This window comes from Malus domestica, chromosome 13 (genome assembly GCF_042453785.1).
Source record: "Malus domestica chromosome 13, GDT2T_hap1".
In the NCBI taxonomy this organism is placed as follows: domain Eukaryota; kingdom Viridiplantae; phylum Streptophyta; class Magnoliopsida; order Rosales; family Rosaceae; genus Malus; species Malus domestica.
The window spans coordinates 10,541,825-10,561,852 of record NC_091673.1 but is presented as its reverse complement, the minus strand read 5'-3'; the positions used below and the strand labels follow the sequence as shown (position 1 = coordinate 10,561,852).

General features: G+C 37.9%; 2 protein-coding genes across 8 annotated transcripts; both read right to left on the bottom strand.

Moving 5' to 3' along the window:
- Positions 1-624: 624 nt before the first annotated feature.
- LOC103452627 (squamosa promoter-binding-like protein 1) lies at positions 625-6,899 on the bottom strand. 2 transcript variants are annotated; one of them, XM_070810861.1, is made up of 10 exons: positions 5,667-6,899; positions 5,274-5,455; positions 4,664-5,175; positions 3,996-4,070; positions 3,782-3,889; positions 3,511-3,628; positions 3,130-3,271; positions 2,872-3,022; positions 2,056-2,682; positions 625-1,372 (listed from the first exon to the last, which is right to left on the bottom strand). In XM_070810861.1, exons 1-10 carry the CDS (start codon positions 6,248-6,250, stop codon positions 920-922), a joined length of 2,952 nt encoding a protein of 983 aa, XP_070666962.1. In that variant the 5' UTR covers positions 6,251-6,899; the 3' UTR covers positions 625-919. The 2 variants fall into 2 exon arrangements, with proteins under 2 accessions (XP_070666962.1, XP_070666961.1); XM_070810860.1 differs by having other exon boundaries at positions 3,511-3,605; positions 3,753-3,889; positions 5,667-6,896.
- A 1,216-nt stretch (positions 6,900-8,115) lies between these two features.
- LOC103452626 (squamosa promoter-binding-like protein 1) lies at positions 8,116-14,461 on the bottom strand. Of its 6 annotated transcripts, none has more exons than XM_070810857.1 (12): positions 13,994-14,461; positions 12,991-13,829; positions 12,548-12,729; positions 11,639-11,833; positions 11,196-11,542; positions 10,664-10,738; positions 10,465-10,572; positions 10,255-10,372; positions 9,956-10,097; positions 9,682-9,832; positions 8,986-9,600; positions 8,116-8,772 (listed from the first exon to the last, which is right to left on the bottom strand). In XM_070810857.1, exons 2-12 carry the CDS (start codon positions 13,572-13,574, stop codon positions 8,320-8,322), a joined length of 2,970 nt encoding a protein of 989 aa, XP_070666958.1. In that variant the 5' UTR covers positions 13,575-13,829; positions 13,994-14,461; the 3' UTR covers positions 8,116-8,319. The 6 variants fall into 6 exon arrangements, with proteins under 6 accessions (XP_070666958.1, XP_070666960.1, XP_070666959.1 ...); XM_070810859.1 differs by having other exon boundaries at positions 11,196-11,485; XM_070810858.1 differs by having other exon boundaries at positions 13,972-14,147.
- Between the last annotated feature and the right edge of the window lie 5,567 nt (positions 14,462-20,028).

Sequence of the window (20,028 nt, the reverse complement as noted above, 5' to 3'; positions counted from 1 at the left end):
TTGAATAAATTACACTTTTTCAGGTCTGATTCGGGGTAAGTAATTCAAATAAGATAATAATTACTGGTTGGAATCATGTGCATTGATACTTGTACTTATGTAAAGTCGGATATTATCCAAATTCAGTGAAACCTATTCATTTGAAAGAGTTTTATGTTTTTATGAGAAACGTGTAACGAATGTGAATGTGAATGCGTGATGAATGACGTGAGCACCTCCATTTAAGTTTTTCTCGAACTATTAATAAATTATTTTAATAAAATAATGATTTCATATGGAAGCATGAACAAATTCATCCAAATGATTAAACTAATAAAATTAGAAAATAATTCAACCTCAATTTGCACTAAACATGAAATAATGCTCAAACAATAATTCTCAATTCCCAAATTCTTCTATACTTAACCTTGTTTAGTGTGCTTATGCTTATATGAGCTCAAATAATGGAGGAGGGTATGGTAATAAGTTAGAATTAGAGTAGACCAAAGTTCGATTTCCTCCAATATAACCAACAAAAATGCTGAATTTTCTAAAATTAAAATTTAATTTATACAGTAAATGCACTAATAATCGAACACCGAATCACCTCGTGCCAAATGTTTATTTTGAAAAAAAAAAAAGAAATATCAAACAGAGAAATTATGTGTCATCCAGTTTGTAACACTGTTATACAAATACAAATACAATCAAACCTGGTGGACCAAAATCCATGACAGCCCATGTTTATTTTGGAAGCTTAGGTATACAAATACAGATACGATAGACGTTCCGACCATTGCAATGCGAAGAGTCTTGTTGGCTTGAGTGGCCCTAGATATACATATAAAAATCAGATAGAAAATATACTCCTATCCACGTGAAAAGAAATGGTCTATGTATAACCAGAGTCACTATAAATTAATACACGTAAACTATAACCTTAGCTTGAACCAAACTTCAAGTGTTCCCACCGGAATGGCTCCAACACGAAAACAACTTCCGGATTGCTTTTAAAGAGCAAGGCCACGCAAACGCAGACAGCAGCGACAGCCACCAATGACAGCATTGCCGGCCTGTATACAAGTGACCGTGTGGTGCTATAAGCTGGTTTCTGTTCACATAACCTGCAGTGTCGTAAGATTGCTTTTATATCATTCCTTTCAGTTTCCAAGCTGGCTACTCTTGATGATTTATGCGCATCCGATTGCTTCTGCTTTCCATTTCTGTCTAACGTGAGGCCAGGGATGTCAAGCACCACATGCCCGCTTTCCAGTGTATTGCTGATTTTCCGCTGGACTATATGGACATAGGAGTAGCGGCTTCGAAGGCATGCATAATCATATGGTGTCAATCCTGTGCTGTCTCGAGTGTTTTTCCATGCTTTAATTCCCACCTAAAGAAAAAAACGCCCATATCAACTTGATGAATGGATTATCTGACACTAAAGAAATTTCATGACAGCAGTCCTAAACACATGCTTGAAAGTTGAAACTAGAACGATGAAAAGAATCATAATTCATTTATCGTCAAAAATTTTAACAGCAGTCCTATTTGATTTCAAGTTGAATGTAGAATTTGGGTGCCGCTTTCAGCTGTGAAAGAGTTAGCATGCATTTAGATGTGGGGTGCTGCTTTCTTTACCAATTTGAATGGCGCATTTAACTTTTCTACGGTGATTTATGTTTCATATGTTTCGCAAGCCAAAGAAAATACAAGACTGCATAATTTGTCTAGGATTGGTTAATTGAGAATTTGAAATACAACTCAATAACTGGAATCAGTGTATTTTGTTTAGGCAGAAGACAGTGGAAAAGCTAAAGAGAGAGCTCAAAGTCAAAGAAGACATGATTACAGATCTAAAATCCGTGAGCAACCTGACATGCTGGAAATTAGAATGAGTTAAAATCATCAAAACACGTGTGTGAAACAGTATGAGAACAGACACAGGTCAACTGTAGGCGCAAGAGTTCAAATGGGTATGGAGATGGGATGGAGGTTGTAGCCAGCGCAAAGTGATTTCTACATAGAATTAGAAGAAAAAATATTATGTTGCAATTCAAAAAACGGAGATATTACCTTTCCAGGATCATCAGTTAAGGCATCCAATACTTGCTCACAGCCATCAGTACTGGCGGCAATATGAAGAGGAGTCAACCCCATGGGCCCAACAACATCAGGTTTAAACAAGAAACTGTTGCCGTCCCTGTCAACTTGTTCCTTCTGCTCAGATCCTGTTAAACCTGGGACAAATCTTAACAAGAATTCCACCATACGTCTGCTATTGATTCGCACAGCTCTGTGGAGGAGGCCCATATCCAGTAGTGCAGACTCAAGGGAAGGATGCTCTGCAGCGTCGACAGTACCATCAAACAGAATGCCCAAGAGTTTCTTCACCACAGCACACCAATCATGGTCAATGGAGAACTCCATGAGCAATCTGAACCGTCTAAAGGGAAATGTATCTAGATTGGGATCCAATTGACCCAGTCTAAACTTAACGCGACTTCTATGTAGGAGCCAACCCAATTCATGTATAAAGTCCAAGGCTTGGTTCTTAGCTTCCACTTTTTCAGGTCCAGATTGGATATCATCATCAGTCTCGGACACCTCAATCACATCTTCCAGCATACAAATCTCAGAGCATACTTCCTGCTCTGCAACTATAAATGGAAAGAAGCTACTGCTGAGACCATGATCTTCAACCTGACATAAATTTGACCAATAAAATGAGAACCGTGGATTTCAGTTAAGGCGCTGTCTAGAAACAAATCTATACTCAGTATTCATAAGAAGATTTATAAACAAATTCCGGACTTATAAAATACGGCTCGTTCAAAATGCACATTACAAGAGGAGGAAGGGGGAAAGGGACAATTAGGAATATGACAGCACCTCAATGAATCCTCGCCCAGTAACATTTGGTATAGAGCAGGAGAATTTAAGGCATTGTTGTTCGTCATCCTCAACAGTGCTATCCGCATCATCCAACAAGTCATAACAAGTTTCTTGAGCCAGATACTTCCCTTCTAGAGCACAGAGTAACCTGTCAAGACTCAAGATCTAGAATTTAGTATTTCTTCTGTTATCCTATAAAACTAGAGAGGAATATTGAAAACAAAGTAATGACGCATGAATGAAAGATGAAAGAACCTTGTGGTGGAACTAGAAAGGTTAAAGCCTTTTACTATAAATTCAGCTCTCTCAGATAAGGAGATCGCAATTGGTTTGATGCATGATATCCTGCAACTTTTATTGCTTTTAAGAGGCAAGGGTGTGTCTAACACAACTTCACCTGCAGGATGGACATAACTAATCAAAATGCTTCTCTCATATAAGGTTAATGTTTTTGGTCAATCCTCATTATGTACTAGAAATAACAAAACAAAGCATGACCAAAATCAATAAAGCATAATGGAAAACTAAAACAGCAAGATTCTTCTATAGACCCTAAATACACAAATGTGTACGCACACACGAAATGAGAGGGGGAGAGAGAGAGAGAGAGAGAGAGAGAGAGAGAGAGAGGCAAACCATTGTATGTAAATGCTACATAATCTTGCACCCTTGTATACACCCATCCTGTTCTCCAAAAAGGATCATCCGCAGCATCAAGAAGTGTTTTCAAACTGGATCCCAGATGACAACAGAACTGTAAGCAAAAATAATTATAAAAAAAAAGGTCGTACCCAGTGCACAAGGCTCCCGCTTTAATCAGGGTCTGGGAGAGGTGAATTGTCAAAATTAAGGACTTGAAGAAAAAGTCTTCCTCATACAAGGATCTGCCATCCACAGTCGAGAATACCTCCTCCCACGTGGATTTTTCTAGACGAAGGTAAATTGTCAAAATGATACAGCCCGGCCTTATGTAGCTTTCAATGTTGGTAGGGCTGTGAGATAACCAGTCGAGGATCTGGATATTCAAATAATTTATAAAAATCATGGAGTCCGTGGAATGAAACACCAAAATACTTTGAAAAGTACTTTGAAAACTAGAAAAATCAAAGGAAATATAGTACCTGTGATCGCAGAGCAAGTGGAAGTTCATTAGGGTCTTTTCCAAATAGTTTAAAAATAATTCGGTCTGTGTGACTCTGATATGTGGCAGAAAAAGAGCAGTCAAGAAACGTAAAATTGCAGATACATTCTACATACTGGCCTTTTACATAAATAATGCATGTTCCATTAGGACTGCAGAAACCACCAGGTAACTTTAACCTCAATTCTATTAACAGCATCAAGAAGACGTATACACAACAAGTATGTTTGTGTGTGTGGTTGCGCTTGTAAACTGCCATATTGGTTTGAAGGAAGAGATAACTGATCTCAACTTTAAGTCACAATTGAAGCATTTCTTACATATATCCCATAACCAAGCAGCGAGCGCACTTAACCTCGCCATTATTTTGACAATCCATGGAAAGATACACAGACACGTTCAGAACACAATACATGACTGCCTAACTACTCTCAAGGATAGAACAAAGGTATTCTACTATCCAAACAAAAGACAAGTTATACGCCGTATAATGATTAATGACAATTGATATATTAATCCCTGGTCTCATGGAAAAAAAGATTAAAAAAAAGACGAATTACAGTGGGCTGAGCATCATCCACGACAAAGGCATTTTTAAGCATTATATTACCAAGCAATTATGGAATAGATGCAATTACAAGGATATACCTGAGCTTCTCCACTAGAACTTGACGGTGACTGAGTAGAAGTTAAGTCTGAATTCCCACTTGTCTGAGGTGGGCTTGATTTATGAGAATCACGCTGCATCCATGAAGGAAAACCAAGAGATGCAGTGCCTGGACTTGCAGGAACATGAGAATTCCCTAGGTTCTCTACATAGTCCTGTGAATCATCATATGTACTATTTAAATCAATGTCATTTAACTGGAACCTTCTACTTGTAGCTTCCGGTGTAACTGATTTGGATTCAGAACTGTCTCTTGATGCAGGTAGTATCGAACAGTGTCCTTTAGACCTTAAAGGGTCCTCAGTATTAACACCAGCATTCATATCTAGAACCCTTCGTGCAGTCTGGACAGATGTCCCACTGTTAAATAAACCTTGAGATCCCTGCAGCAATGTAGATATGTTTCTTCCATCAGCCGTACCAGCAACATTGGCTAAGCTCCTCAACAAATGAGATATGACATCCTGATCCTTTGTTTGATCAGAACTACTAGCTGCAATTTATAAATGGCATAATATGCGGATTCAAATAAATCTGAGATACAATGTTTCACTAAGACAGAAGTGTACAATGAATAAGGCAAGTACTTACAGTGCATATTTGAAAGTATTCTCAGCAAGCTAATCAATAGATAACCGCTTCCGCCTTCATTGTTTAAAGAGCCTCCATTAACTGCAGTATCAGGATGTGTTTTTCTTCTCCTCCTATTATGGCCAGCCAAACGCCTACGGCAACTTCTCTTCCCTTCATCAAACTCTTGAAGAGCATGAAACCTGTCCACGAGTGTTAACCCTGTTACATTTAATTCAACAAAAAAAACCTTCTGCAGAACTCAACCATACCGTAAGAAGATTGATGAACAGCCATGCACAACAAACGCATGACAACAAAATTTACACAACCAAACTCTGTATTTCAAGTTAATTCAAGAAAATCGGGGAAATGTTTCAACCAAACAATAAATAACAATAGGATGGAACCAACCTGCTACACTGTTGACAGAACCGCTGCATAACACTTCCAACCAGCGCTTTAGTTGCCTTAGAATGCATAGCACAGACCTTATGCCTCCGGTGATAATCCTTGGCATTGCTAAGATCAGCCTTACAGTCCTCCACCTGACAAACTGCACGGTTTGAAGTAGTCCCAATTGTCTTTGTTTTCTTCCCGGTTTGTACTTCTTCTTCCATAATGGGGTAAGTTTGCCCGCCAAGTTTAAGATTCAGAGACGCAGCTTCATCATTCAACTCTCGGTTTTCCACAAAAAAATCCCTTCTCCGTTTCTCCAATTCTCTTTGATCTTTCTCATTCCCCGGACTGATATTATCCGAACCAGAAGAAGAACTGTTGGACAAACCAGCATCCGACGGAGTTTCTGGCCTGGCCGGAAACAACTGCCTACTCCTACCATCAGATGGTGTAGAATTTAATGGACTAGCAGTAAAAAGATCACCATCCCATTTAAAATCATTCAAATCCCATTCCAAACTCTTTTTCCCAACCCCCTTCAAATTCGGCACCATCACACCACGAAAATTACAAGCCTTTCCTCCGAATTCAGACTCCATAGATCAAGATACAAAAAACCCAGAGATGTTACAATGCCCCCTAGTCAAACTCCACCAGATACAAACACCCAATTGAACAATAACAACAACTACAGCTCAGAGATAAAACTATAAATTTCACCCCAAAACAAAAAGTCAATAACACCACAGCCCCAGAAATTTCTGGAAATTGTTCTTTCCAAGAACCCCAGAAAACCAAGAACAGCACACCAGCATAAAAATGGAGCTAAACTACAGGCTACAGCTGCCCAGAACCCAAAATCCACCAATTACCCAGTTTTTCTCTCAACAAGTCAGTACAAAATACCGTATTTGCAAGCCCACAATTACATCCTAGTCAATGCTTTCAACTCCATGGAAAGAAACTTGAGCTGAAAGAACTGAAAGACCCAATCTTTTTTTGTGGAAATAAAGAGGAGAGCGAGAGAGTAAAGAGAGAGAAACTTGCCGGCAGGTTGGTGAATTGTTGGGAGATGAGCTGAGAACTGAGAGCTGACGAAGAAGTGGCTGAGATCGCAGTTGAGGCAGAGAGAATATAGGCCCCGAGACAAAGCTAATCAGCACATGAAAATTAGGAAAAGGTTAGGAAAAGGGTTCTCTTACTGTGTAAATTCGGTTTCAGTGGGGAGAGTGAGAGGAGAGAGGTGGTGGCCTCAAATGACGCGTCTCCTTTTGATTTCGATTAGAAATTAACAGCGTTACAAGTTACGAGGTGTATCATTTTAATATTTAAACTAATGATATTTTATTTTATTATAAGTGATATATTTCAAGTTTAATTCTCGTCATATTATTACTAATTATTGTGAGATTTAACCTAAACTTAATATTAACAAATCTACGTAATATAATTTAAATGAACCAGTAATTTTACGTGAACGTGATCTTAGTACACCGGAAAATTGTTCCATTTCGAGATCAAGATTTAATGCTTGAATTATTGGCAATTAAACCAAAGAAAAAAGGTTCAAAACGACAAAATAATTGAAAAAGATTAAACAAGGTAATAATTGTGTACACTATGTAAGGACCATGAATATGACTTGTTGAAGTGGAAAACAATTTCATGTCAAAATATGAGTCAACGTGTCTCTGTGACTGGAGTCCTTTTCCTATTATTTTATTAGCCTGTAAAATCCATTTTTCTGCTTTTTTTTTTGCTAGTTAATATTAGACTCGGATTGGATTTGACCAAATTAAAAATATTTAGAGAAAAACAACTGTTTGATCTAATTTTGGTCCAATTTTATTCATAACGTTTGAGTTGAATAACATGAAAAGTTATCTCACTAAAGAACGAGATTCATGCATTTGACCAAATTAAAAATATTTGGAGAAAAACAACTGTTTGATCTAATTTTGGCCCAATTTTATTCATAACATTTGAGTTGAATAACCTGAAAAGTTGACTCACGAAAGAACGAGATTCATGTATCTAAGTAAGCACAAAGCTCCAACCTTTGTGAGACAGCCTTATCCCCTCATGAAGGAACGTGATTCTATGTATTTGGTCACCATCCAGTCTTACGTAAATACAACTCTCAATGCATAAAATTTAGCAAGAGTAGTCTAACCTACTTATTAGTCAGGCTGCCCTACTAAATATTGTCTTCTGTTTAAGAAAGCTGACTTAAAAGCGAAAGAAATTATTAGTCAGGCCGCCCTACTAAATATTGTCTTCTGTTTAAGAAAGCTGACTTAAAAGCGAAAGAATTTTCAAGTCCGAATCTTCCGCCTCATCGAATACAATGTTTGTATGTGTTTTTGGAAGTAATGCAGCAATCTATTGCCTCAACAATTGGTCAATAGTACTATTTACGTCAATCTTTCCCTATACACGCTTTATATGAACTATCATTAATACATACAGTGCAACACCTCTCGTGGAAATCTTAACGGATACGAAAACTGGTACATTATGTTCCCTATAGAGTTATCGGTTTATACATATGATCAACAGAAACAGCCTAAAGCCAGAGTAACTAAAATTTGAGTTATCCGTTTATACATATGATTAACACAAACGGCCTAAAGCCAGAGTAACTAAAATTTGAGACGCGTAAACTGCCTTAGCTCGGTCCATACTCCAAGAGTTCCCACCTGAAGGGCTGGAAGACATAAAGGACTTCAGGCGAGCTTTTGAAGAGCAAGGCCACGCAAACACAGACAGCAGCAATGGCTACCATTGACAGCATTGCCGGCCTGTACACAAACGACCTTGTGTTTCCATATGCTAGTTTCATTTCACATTGCTTGCAATGTGCCTGCATTGCTTTCATATCGATCCTTTCGGTCTCCAAGATGGAGACTTTTGAGGACTTATGCCCATCTAATTGTTTCTGCTTGCTGCTGCTGTCTAAGATAACGCCAGGGATATCAAGCACCACGTGCCCGCTTTCATGTTTCTTGTTGATTTTCCGCTGGACAATTTGGACATAGGTGTAGCGGCCTCGCAGGCATGCATAATCATTTGGTGTCAATCCTGTACTGTCTCGAGCATTTTTCCACGCTTCAATTCCCACCTAAAGAAGCAAAGATATCAACATTTGTATGCTTGAAAATACAACGATTTGAAATATCAACATTCATGTGAGACACAGAATGAGCTGACATGAGTCATTTGTATGAGCAAACGGTCAAACACGTACGGAGAAAAATGGATAATGATGCAGACCTGTTCTGATTTTTACATCCAATTAGAAAGAAAACTGTCAAAGAAGACAATGAGAAATTACCTTTCCAGGATCATCAGTTAAGGCATCCAATATATTCTCACATCCATCAGTACTGGCTGCAACATGAAGAGGAGTCAATCCCATGGGCCCAACTGCATCGGGTTTAAATAAGAAGTTGCTGCCGTCCCCGTCAACTTGTTGCCACCCTTTGTCTAGGACAAATCTTAACAAGAGTTCCACCATAGGCCTGCACTTTCTTTGCACGGCTCCGTGGAGGAGGCTCATATCCAATAACGCAAGCTCAATAGAAGGATGTTCTCCAGTGTCAACGGTACCCTCAAGCAGAATGCCCAGGAGTTTCTTCACTACAGCACACCAATCACGGTCCATGGAAAACTCCATAAGCAACCTGAACCGTCTAAAAGAAAATAGTTCTAAGTTGGGATCCCCGTGACCAAGTCTAAATTTAGTGTGACATCTGTGAAGGAGCCAACCCAATTCATGTACAAAGTCCAACGCTTGGTTCTTGGCTTCCAACTTTTCAGGTTCTGTCTGGATGTTATCTGCAGTCTCAGCCACCTCAATCGCACCCTCCAGGGTACAAATCTCTGAACATACTTCCTGCTCGGCAACTATAAATGGAAAGAAGCAGCCGCTGAGACCATGGTCTTCAACCTGAAATAAAAATAAATAAATAAGTAATGATAAGCACACTTCAAAGGAAATATAAAACATATATTAAGAATGGAACAGCACCTCAATGAGTCCTCGGCCAGTAACATTGGGTATAGAGCAGGAGAATCTGAGGCACTGTAGCTGATCATTCGCAAAGGTTGTATCAGCACCATCCATCAAGTCATAACAAGTTTCTTGGACTAGATACTTCCCTTCCAGAGCACAGAGCAACCTGTCACAAGCTAGGACTTAGTACTTTCCTCCTTCCCAGTTATCCTGATAGTTACTAATTCAGAAATAACATATGACACTGGAGTGGTCTACATAATGAAGCTTGAATGAAAGATAAGGATACCTTGTGGTGGCACGAGAAAGATTAAACCCCTTTACTACAAATTCAGCTCTTTCGGATAAAGAAACTGCAATTGGTTTGATGCATGATATCTTGCAATTTTTATGGCTTTTCAGAGGTAAGGGTGTGTCTAAGACAACTTGACCTGCAGTACAGACATAACTATTTAAAATGTCTTTTCTTTCATAACACAACTATTGGTAAATCACTAAATGAGCTAGAAAATATATGAATGAATAATTAAGAGAGAGAGAGAGAGAGAGAGAGAGAGAGAGAGAGAGAGAGAGAGAGAGAGAACAAACCATTGTACGTAAATGCTACAGAATGTTGCACCCTAGTATACACCCATCCTGTTGTCCAAAAAGGATCATTGGCAGCATGTAAAAGTTGTTTTATAATGGATCCCAGATTACAGCAGAGCTGCAGGCAAACATAACAATTAAGGACAAGAAAAGAGATCTCCCTGATACAAGGTCAGCAATCAACATTTTGGCATCAGCACAGAAACATACCTCCTCCCACGTGGATTTTTCTAGACGGAGGTAAACTGTCAAAATGATACATCCCGGCCTTATGTAGCTTTCAATGTCAGTAGGACTGTGGGACAACCAGTTGAGAATCTGGATATTCAAAATATTTCATAAAATTGTTGTATGTGCAAGGAAACACAAGTTACATTGTGAAGAATTAAATCAAGGCACCAAATATTACCTGTGCTCGTAGAACAAATGGAAGATCATTTGGATCTTTTCCAAAGAGTTTAAAAACAATACGGTCTGTGCGACTCTGAAACACGGCAGAAAAAGAGTGGTTAAGAGACGTAACAGTGCAGTAACATTTTACACACTGGCCTTCATAATAAAAAATATTTAAAAAATACTCAACTCTAACTGATATAGCCTGCAACCTCCTGTAGTTTAACTACAACTCTATAAACCTTATCAAGCAGAAGCATACGCACACATTTATACATACAAAGCACTATACAAAAGAAGAGAATCCATCTTGACTCTTACGTCACAACAGAAGTATTTATTAGGTATGCCGAGTACTTCATGTTTTTTCAATCAATTGGCTAGACAAACGGACAAGTCGAATGCAAAGCATTGTCACCTAAATGCCAAATTAAAGTGAGAACAAAGCTATTCTTTTATCCAACAGAAAAGGACAGGTTATGGCATATACAAGCATTAATATACCAAGCAATAACGAGGAACGAGATGCAAGTACAACAAGAATATACCTGAGCATCTCCACTAGAACTTGATGAAGTTGAGCATGAAGTCCCACTTGTCTGAGGTGGGCTAGACTTTTGCGAATCCTGACGCATCCAAAAGGGAAAACCATGAGCCACTGTCCCTGAATTTACAGGGGCATGCGAATTCCCTAGGTTGTCCAAATAGTCCTGGGAATCGTCATATGTATTATTTAAATCAATGCCATTTAACTGCATCCTCCCCATTGTAGCTTCTGGTGCAACTGATGTGGATGGAACACTGTCTCTTGAAGGAAATGGCTTCGTGGCATTTAGACCTGAAACAACTTGTAGACCTCCATGATCTGCATCAACTGAAGATATTCTCCTGAAATCTGATGCAGGTACCGTAGAACACTGTCGTATAGGTCTTGAAGGGTCCTCACCATTAATATAATCATCCATTTTAGAGGCTGAAACAGAAGGCTTACTTGGTTCACAGCCGTTGGAAACTGTATCTGGGACCTTTTGTGCAGTCTGAATTGATGCCCCGCCATTTATTAAACCTTGAGATGCCGTAAGCAATGCAGACATGTTTCTTCCATCAACTGTACCAGAAAGATTGGCTAGATTCTTCAAAAGATGAGATAGCAAATCCTGATCCTTTGTTTGATCTGAACTATTAGCTGCATTTTAGGCATCAAAAGTGGAGTTGAGTAAGACACTTATGAGAAGAAAAACAAACACAAACATAATCAAATAAATATTATAATAACATGATCACTGAGACATAATTTCCTAAATAACAATTCCTAATTAGAATTCCCTTTAATAGGCCCTTCCTTCATGCATCCTAGAATGTGAAATATGGACAGTCCAACAATCAGAGAAAGAAAGTGCAAAAAACAAGGGTTCAAGGGATGAAATTCAAGCACACAAGGTGTAATCTGGATTATAAAAATTGAAATATTTTTCGACATGAAGGTCTGCACAAAATTCTAACTTTCTATCAAATCAACCTCTGAAAAACTGAAAACTTTTCATGCGTAAGCATCAATATTCAAATTTTCATCAAATTAAATTCAGAGAAACTAGCACTTTGTCATTTATACACAAAAATAGAGCACCTTAAGCAGTTAAGGACTCATCAAGTAATATGTTGTATGTTTACAAATAAAAATTTATGAGTGGAGTTATTAAATGTTAATTGACATAATCATTTTGCTACAAGCCTCAATCAAATAATGACAAAACCTAAGAGCAAAAGACCACAAGAACTTTGACATCAGTCTATGGCAATCAACACACAATCCGGTAACCACTTAACATACACTTAGCATATCAATTTAATGTCAGGCAAAGCAGCCAAAAATTGAATGTGCAATAACACAAAGATTTACAGTGCATGTTGGAGAGTATTCTCAGCAAACTAATCAATAGATAACTGCTTCCTCTTTCATCATTCAATGAGCCTCCATTAACTACAGTATCAGGATGTGTTTTTCTTCTCCTCCTATTGTGGCCTGCCAAACGTCTACGACAACTTCTCTTTCCTTCATCAAACTCTTGAAGGCCATGAAACCTGCCCATAAGTATAACCACATTCCAAATTCAACAAAAAAGTTCTTCAAAATTCGACTATACCAAACACAGTGATGAACAACTATGGACCCAAATCATGAGAGCAACAAATAATTTTTTTAAAACTTACAAATCAAACTCTGTATTTCATCTTCTAGAAACAATGTCTATAAGAAAGCACCGAATAAACGACGTAGAACTTAACTGAAGAAAATTTGAAATATTTCTCACCATACAAGGACAACCATAGAATTGAACTAACCTGCTACACTGCTGACAGAACCGCTGCAAAACATTTCCCACCACCGCTTTAGTTGCCTTAGAATGCATATCACAGACCTTATGTCGTCGGTGGTAATCCTTGGCATTGCTAAGATCAGCCTTACAGTCCTCCACCTGACAAACTGCTCGGTTTAAAGTAGTCCCAACTATCTTCGTCTTCTTCCCATGTTGTACCTCTCCTTCCATGATTGGGTAAGCTTGCCCGCCAAGCTTGAGATTAAGAGACCCAACTTCATCAGTTAGCCCTTCATTTTCTACAAAACTAGCCCTTCTTCTTTTCTCCAGCTCTCTTTTACCTTTCTCATTCCCTGGACAGATACCGTCCGAACCAGAAGAAGAACTGTTGGACAAACCAGCAGTGGAGGGAGTTTCCGGCAGCCCAAGCGGAAACAACTGCCTGCTCCTACAATCAGATGGTACAGCATTCAAAGGACTAGCGGTAAAAAGATCACCATCCCATTTCCAATCATTCAAATCCCATTCCAAACTCTTTTTCCCAGCCCCCTTCAAATCCGGCACCATCGTACCATAGAAATTCCGAGCTCTGCCTCCAAAAGCCTCCATAAATCCAAATTCCACAAAAACTCCAGAATTTTATAACGCCAATAGTCCAATTCCACGAGATATAAATCCCCAATTCAACGAATTAAAACAAACCCAGATATGAAACCTTCGATTTCACCCAGAAATCAATAAGTTTACACTACAAGACCATATCTTTCTGGCAATTATTCTCTATAGGTTCCCCAGAAATCCAAAAGCAGTACACTGTAGACCACGTATGCACTGGGCTAAAACAACAGCTGCCCATCTGCCCATCTGCCCAAAATCCACAAATTACCCACTTATGCCCTCAAAATCCGCACAAAATCAACATACTCAAAACCCATCAATTCCATCACAGCAAAGTTTCCAACTTTACAAACAAAAAACAGCTTAAAATTTCAGCAGAAATAAATACCAAAGCAAAGAGAGAAACTTGCCGGTGACAGCTGAGCCGGTGAATTCTCGCAAGAGCGGCGGAGGACGGCTGAGATCCCCGGAGGAGGAGTGAATATAGGCAAACCAAAGCAGCACATAAAAATGAGGAAAACGTTAGGAATAGGCCCTCTCTCTGTGTATAAATGCGGTTTCAGCGGGGAGAGAGAGAGCTTTTTGGCATTTATTTATTGATAAAATTATATGACGCAGTGGGGGCAAAGGAATCTACGCCTACACAACCGCGTGTACGTCCGTAAAAAATACCAACAGAGAGCTCTCGTGCTGTGTTTCTCTCTGTATAGAGAGAGAAAGTATACGAGAGAGTGTGTAGAGAGAGAAAGTAGAGAGACACAGTGCTCTGTACTGCTGTGGCCAATGGAAGTTGAAGAGCTGATTGGTAATTCAGAAACGTTCTTCTTCTTTTCTTTTTTTTTTAACTTTAATTTTTATTGATCGAGCAAAAAAAAAAGGGCGTTTCCGGCGGAAGACGAGCGGAAGTGAGTGACCGGAGTTTAATAAGCTACGGCGGCGTGCAAGCGCGACTGACAGTGACTCCAGCTGCTGACAGTTGTCCGGGATTTTACCGCGACTTTTTCAAAATTAATAAAAATAAATAACAGCCTTCCCCAAACAAACCGTTTTTTTAATTTTGTTTAAGATTAAACACGTAGAAAAAATAATTGATTCAACTGACTACCAACATTAATGGACAGAAATGGTCTTTTAAGCTAAAAACCAATCCAACCCGCCGACACCTATGAAGACTGAATCATTTTAAATCAAAATTTCAAAAACAATTTTCATACTAGAACCAGCAAGTTCTTCGTCTCGTAATATCTCTGACATCACACACTACTTATGATAGTTTAATATTGGAAAAATCTTGCATTTTAACCGTAATGCAATACACGGAAAATTAAAAATCATATTCATTAGGGTACTAGTTGACCTTATTATCATCTTTCTTTTGAGTTTCGATCACAATGAAGTGTGAGAGATGAAAACGTAAAATACTTGCTTTGTTAAATCCTAACATGTAAAAGTTTTACATGATGTATGCAAACAATACCACGTTATGCTCCAACAAGATGTACTTGAATTTTCGATAAAAATTTGTAGCGCTTTCAATAAAAATGTGTCTTACAAAAATGTCCCTTGACGGATCTGTATTCTAGCTATCTTGCAACTAATTTACCTCAAGTTACTTTAGGAGTGATGATGTGAACGATACTAGCTACTAGCTACTTGGTTAGGTCAACAACATAATATTAGGTTTCATAACTTATTCGTAGGACAACTTAAGATGATAAGAACACATCGTAGCTTAGTGTTTTTGGTTTCGTACAGTGGGGTTGTTTCTTTCTTCCTTGTAGCTATCATTACTAACTATATATCACATTCTTTTAAAAATTACCGCCTAGCTTCGCTTAAGCCTGCCTAGGCGCTAAGCAGGTAGTCATCGCTTTGATTGATCACTAGACGTTTGAAAACTAAGAAAGAGCGTCTAGATCTGCGTAGGCGCTCGTCTAGATCGTAACTCTCATTTAGATAGAAAATAGATAACTTTCATTTTACATTTTATTTTTTCAATAAATTGTAAAAAACTTGTTAAATATTGAGATGAACACTCATTATATGTTTATTCCCCATGTTTTCAATTCTAATACTTTATAATTTATATATAGTTCCATTTTCTAATTAATGTATCTCAATACAGTTATATTTTAAAAAAAATATAAGTAGATATTTATCTATATATTATATAAAAAATTAATTAAAAATAAAAAATTACCTAGGCCCCCCTAAGCGACAGGCCTCTACCCGCTACTAGACTAGTGACTTTTAAAAACTTCTATATATTAGTTTACTAAATTGACCTCGACTTTGGGAGAATAACAGTGCATTTGGCCAAATCATACTCTCACGATCGACAAAAAGGGTGGAAAGCCACCGTCTAGTGGACCATGTTAATTTAGTATTATAGCGAGTACTCTTCTGTTGCCTTTGGCGACAACCATGTGATAGGAACCCATCCACTGCATCCAAGGTACGAGTTCGAGAGGTTTCTTGGTTTTTGTGACTTATATAGACACCTCAAATTCTGAATAAAACTAAAGACCTTATCTTTTGATGTCTAGAGAGTTGCTTTGCCCACAAACACACGTTACGATTGTATGTCAATTATACATCCGCAATCACAATGAAACTCGCAGCAACAACTAACAATCGATCGTCCGCCTTCGTCTAGTATAAGTTGAGATCGTAAAACTTGTTAGAATGTAAAGCACAATTTGTGAAATTGTTGACCTTAAAAACTATCAAGTTTACTTACACGTAGACTGAATAACAAAAAGCTAACTACGTCATTATGATGAATGCGGTCGTGCTAACTTGCCATCGAACTCGGTCGGTTAGTAGAATGAATGTGGTGGTGATGTCAAAAAGGTTGTTAGTCACTGTGAAGTTCATGATCTTTTGCACCAGGTTCGGCCGCCTCGACTATATTTGTGAAAATATAAGTGCTCTGATCAGTTCGGAGTTAAACTGTAAGGATACTCGTACTCGAAAGAGATAAATGTCTTGATGGTAAATGTTGTTCAACCGTCAGAATACCGAACTCTAAAATGTACCAGAAGTAACCAAGCATAAAACACTTAATTTGGTTGGAAAGCTAGTAAAGTGACCTCGTTCAATTAAAGAATCAAGGACTCCTCGTCAGCTGAGACTTGGATAGATAATCAATCGAGCTTTAAGTAGTTAGGAAAGTGGAGAGTTAGTGATTTCTCAAAATGTGAGTTAGTTAGTTCTCTGAGTGTGAGAAGTGTTCGCCTAGAGCGAGATTTGTGCAAGGCATATTTGTATGTTAAGTTGAAGGTTGCCTTCTCATTACACGGTTTTATGTATTTATAGGACTAATACGCTTGAACGTGTTGTAAAGTCCATACCGTGGCTACCAAAGGCCTTTTGATGGCCATCTTTATCTTAATGAACACTGAGCATTCTATTAGGAAATACTATCAAATTGGCCAAAAAGAATAAATTATCAAATTGGCCAAAGGGATAATATCACAAATGGATGGTACCTTCTTTTATCTTTTCTTTACTCAAGCCAAGTTGGAAAATCCTTGCCATCACTTGAGTAAGTCTTTATCAACAAATGGATCTCCAACAAACAACCAGCAATGGATAATGCCTGGTTTTCTCTATTGAATTCGAATCAGCAATAGTAATATTTAAGAAAAATATTAAAATTCAACAGCCTCAATTAAACAGATCAATGGTGTACAGTAAGATCCAAACAGAAACACATTACGTTTATGATTTAGCTAATTTGTATTTTGAAACAAACAAAGCTTATATATAAACTGAGAGAATCAATTGACAGAAAAGACCATTAGGTGAGATAAGACTACGTACTACTTCTATTGGATAAGAATAAAGAGGCTTTTGTAACAAGAAGGACAAGGTGCCCTCCTAGTTGTGGTGCCCTTCCATGCCCTCCTATTTTGTGCGGTCACGGTTAAGCCACGTTAATATTTTATATTTTTATTGTTTTTTGTCTTATTATCTCATTAAAAAATTAATATAAAATGTTGACGTGGCTTAACCGTGACCGCACAAAATAGGAGGGCATAGAAGGGCACCACAACTAGGAGGGCAGACAATCCTTGTCCGTAACAAGAATGGCACATTACATTCGGTATTTGGGAAAAAATGCAACAAGAATGTGACAATGTCAAACCCGATTCTTTTGGTTTTCTCGACCCGATTTACCGGTTAAAATGTCCACTCCTAGGTAGTGAGTTAACAACACCACAAACTTCTGGCTTTAGTTAACTCCAAAGAAAATTATGAAAAATGTTTGGGTTTTACTATAAAATTTATAAAATTAATTGATAATATGGGTATTAGCGTATCTTATTTGTCAATGCAAGTTTCCTTCTTTTCGATGTAGGATTAATACTCCAACACGTCTCATCACGTGACGAATTTTTAAGCTTAGCACATGGACAAAATAAAATGAGTGATGTGAAGCACGTGTAGCCGTTGGGCTTCACACATGAAACACCCTACTTTGATATCATGAATAAAGCTGAGGTTTCAACATAAAATTAATTCGCTATATAGTAGTAGCCCAACTTACAAAGACCTTATGTCTATTCATATCTAGAGGGTTGCTTTACATATCTTCATACAAACACACGTGCATGAACGACTGTCCATCAATTATACATCCGCACCAAATAAAGTGAATGCCTCAACAACTGAGAATCATCTACATTCCAATTAATCTATCGTACATTGAAACCTTCAATTTTGTCAACATAATTATTCTACCTTATTGTAAAACATACATTTGTGAAAAAGATTATGTTTATAATTTAACCTAATTTCTATTTAGGACCAAACACCGGCCACTTATCAATCGAGAGAATCAATTGAAACAAAAAGGTCAGTAAGTGCGATAAGACTACCACTGCTACGTACTACTCTAGGTGTTGGAAGTATAAGAATAAGGAGACGGCTTTTGTTACACAAATGTCACATATTGTACGTTTGGTATTTCAAAAGAGATAGATGAATACTAAACTCAGTCGTTCATTATTTATACATACATCAACAGTATACCGTCACCAGAAGCGGTAAGGCGACCGACTAGCCTAACGCTTATCTTGGTTGGTGTTGGGTTTGCAGAACCAATGGGGAGGGATAGTAGCAGAAGATAATACTATGCAACGTCTCATGGGTTCACACTCATCACAATGCAAACCTCTCTCTCTCTCTCTCTCTCTCTCTCTCTCTCTCTCTCTCTCTGTGTCGATCGTATGAGAATCCAAATAACTGCAGATGAATATGATGCGGTCCCAGAGAGACCAAATGGTTGGCAGCTCATGTGCATGTTATGGAGGATGGAGCCTACTCCGGAACGTGGGCCAAATGCTACTGTCATGCATCCAATTGGGAGATGATTAATTAGGAGATCTTTCTTCCTTCTTACTCAGCTTAATCATTATTATTTAATTTAATTAAAATTATATTAATTAATTTCAAGCTCTTTTGCTAGTGTACGAGGGACCGAATAAACCTGCTATGTCACCAAACCCATGCACGTTAGAATATTCAAAACCCTAATCTTATTTAAGTTTTAAGTTTCAATTTAATTTTGATTACATTAAAAGAGATATATGTTCACTTGTATTTGCACATGGGTAGGGTTATGGCCAACATGAGGACTGCAGGATGGGTACATTACATAATTTGTCAATATTTTCTTTAAGGATATAACTGTTACTCACAACCTTTCATTTCGTACACCAAATGGAACCTATGAGATTTATATGAACCAACGTTCATATATTAACGACTGACAGTAACTTATACAGTTGGTCGGTTGATATATACCATTTACTTTGTATTAAAACCAAAATCATCATGACAACCCAAGGCTAGCTTGGATTGGAACAACCTATGGAAGATTTTTGTTGACAAAAGATATTTAGTTCTTCCAGGGCATGCTAGTGTGAAATGGGCATCATAGAAAGTGACAGTATTATTGTTTTACTGAAGAAAAAGTAGCAAATAATACTAAAGGCAACCATTATTCATGCACAAAAACAGTGGACCAAATTTGCCTCCAAAACAGGAGGAAATGGTCATTGATACTATTTTTTTACGAGTTTTTAAAGCGGTCTGGATTCAAGTTCAAATCTTCTATCACTCTAGTAAATAAATCCTACAATATTGTTGAAAATGAAGAATTAATCTTGTAATCATATTAATCAATTATTTCGTTTTATTTGACAAAAAAGTCTTCCAAATGATGATTGAATTAGGTCATGATATCAAGGTGATCAACTGAATTCTGGCGATGAAAATTGAACGGGCCGGATCCATGCATGGATTGGACTGGTGGCCCCCACAAAGTTGGATATTTCCATCAAGGGGCAAAAGTTTTGTCGATATGGAAATTGCAGGAGGTCACAAGCACAAAGGGAAAGGCAGATCAGGTCATCTGCATCCTTCATGCACACGAAAA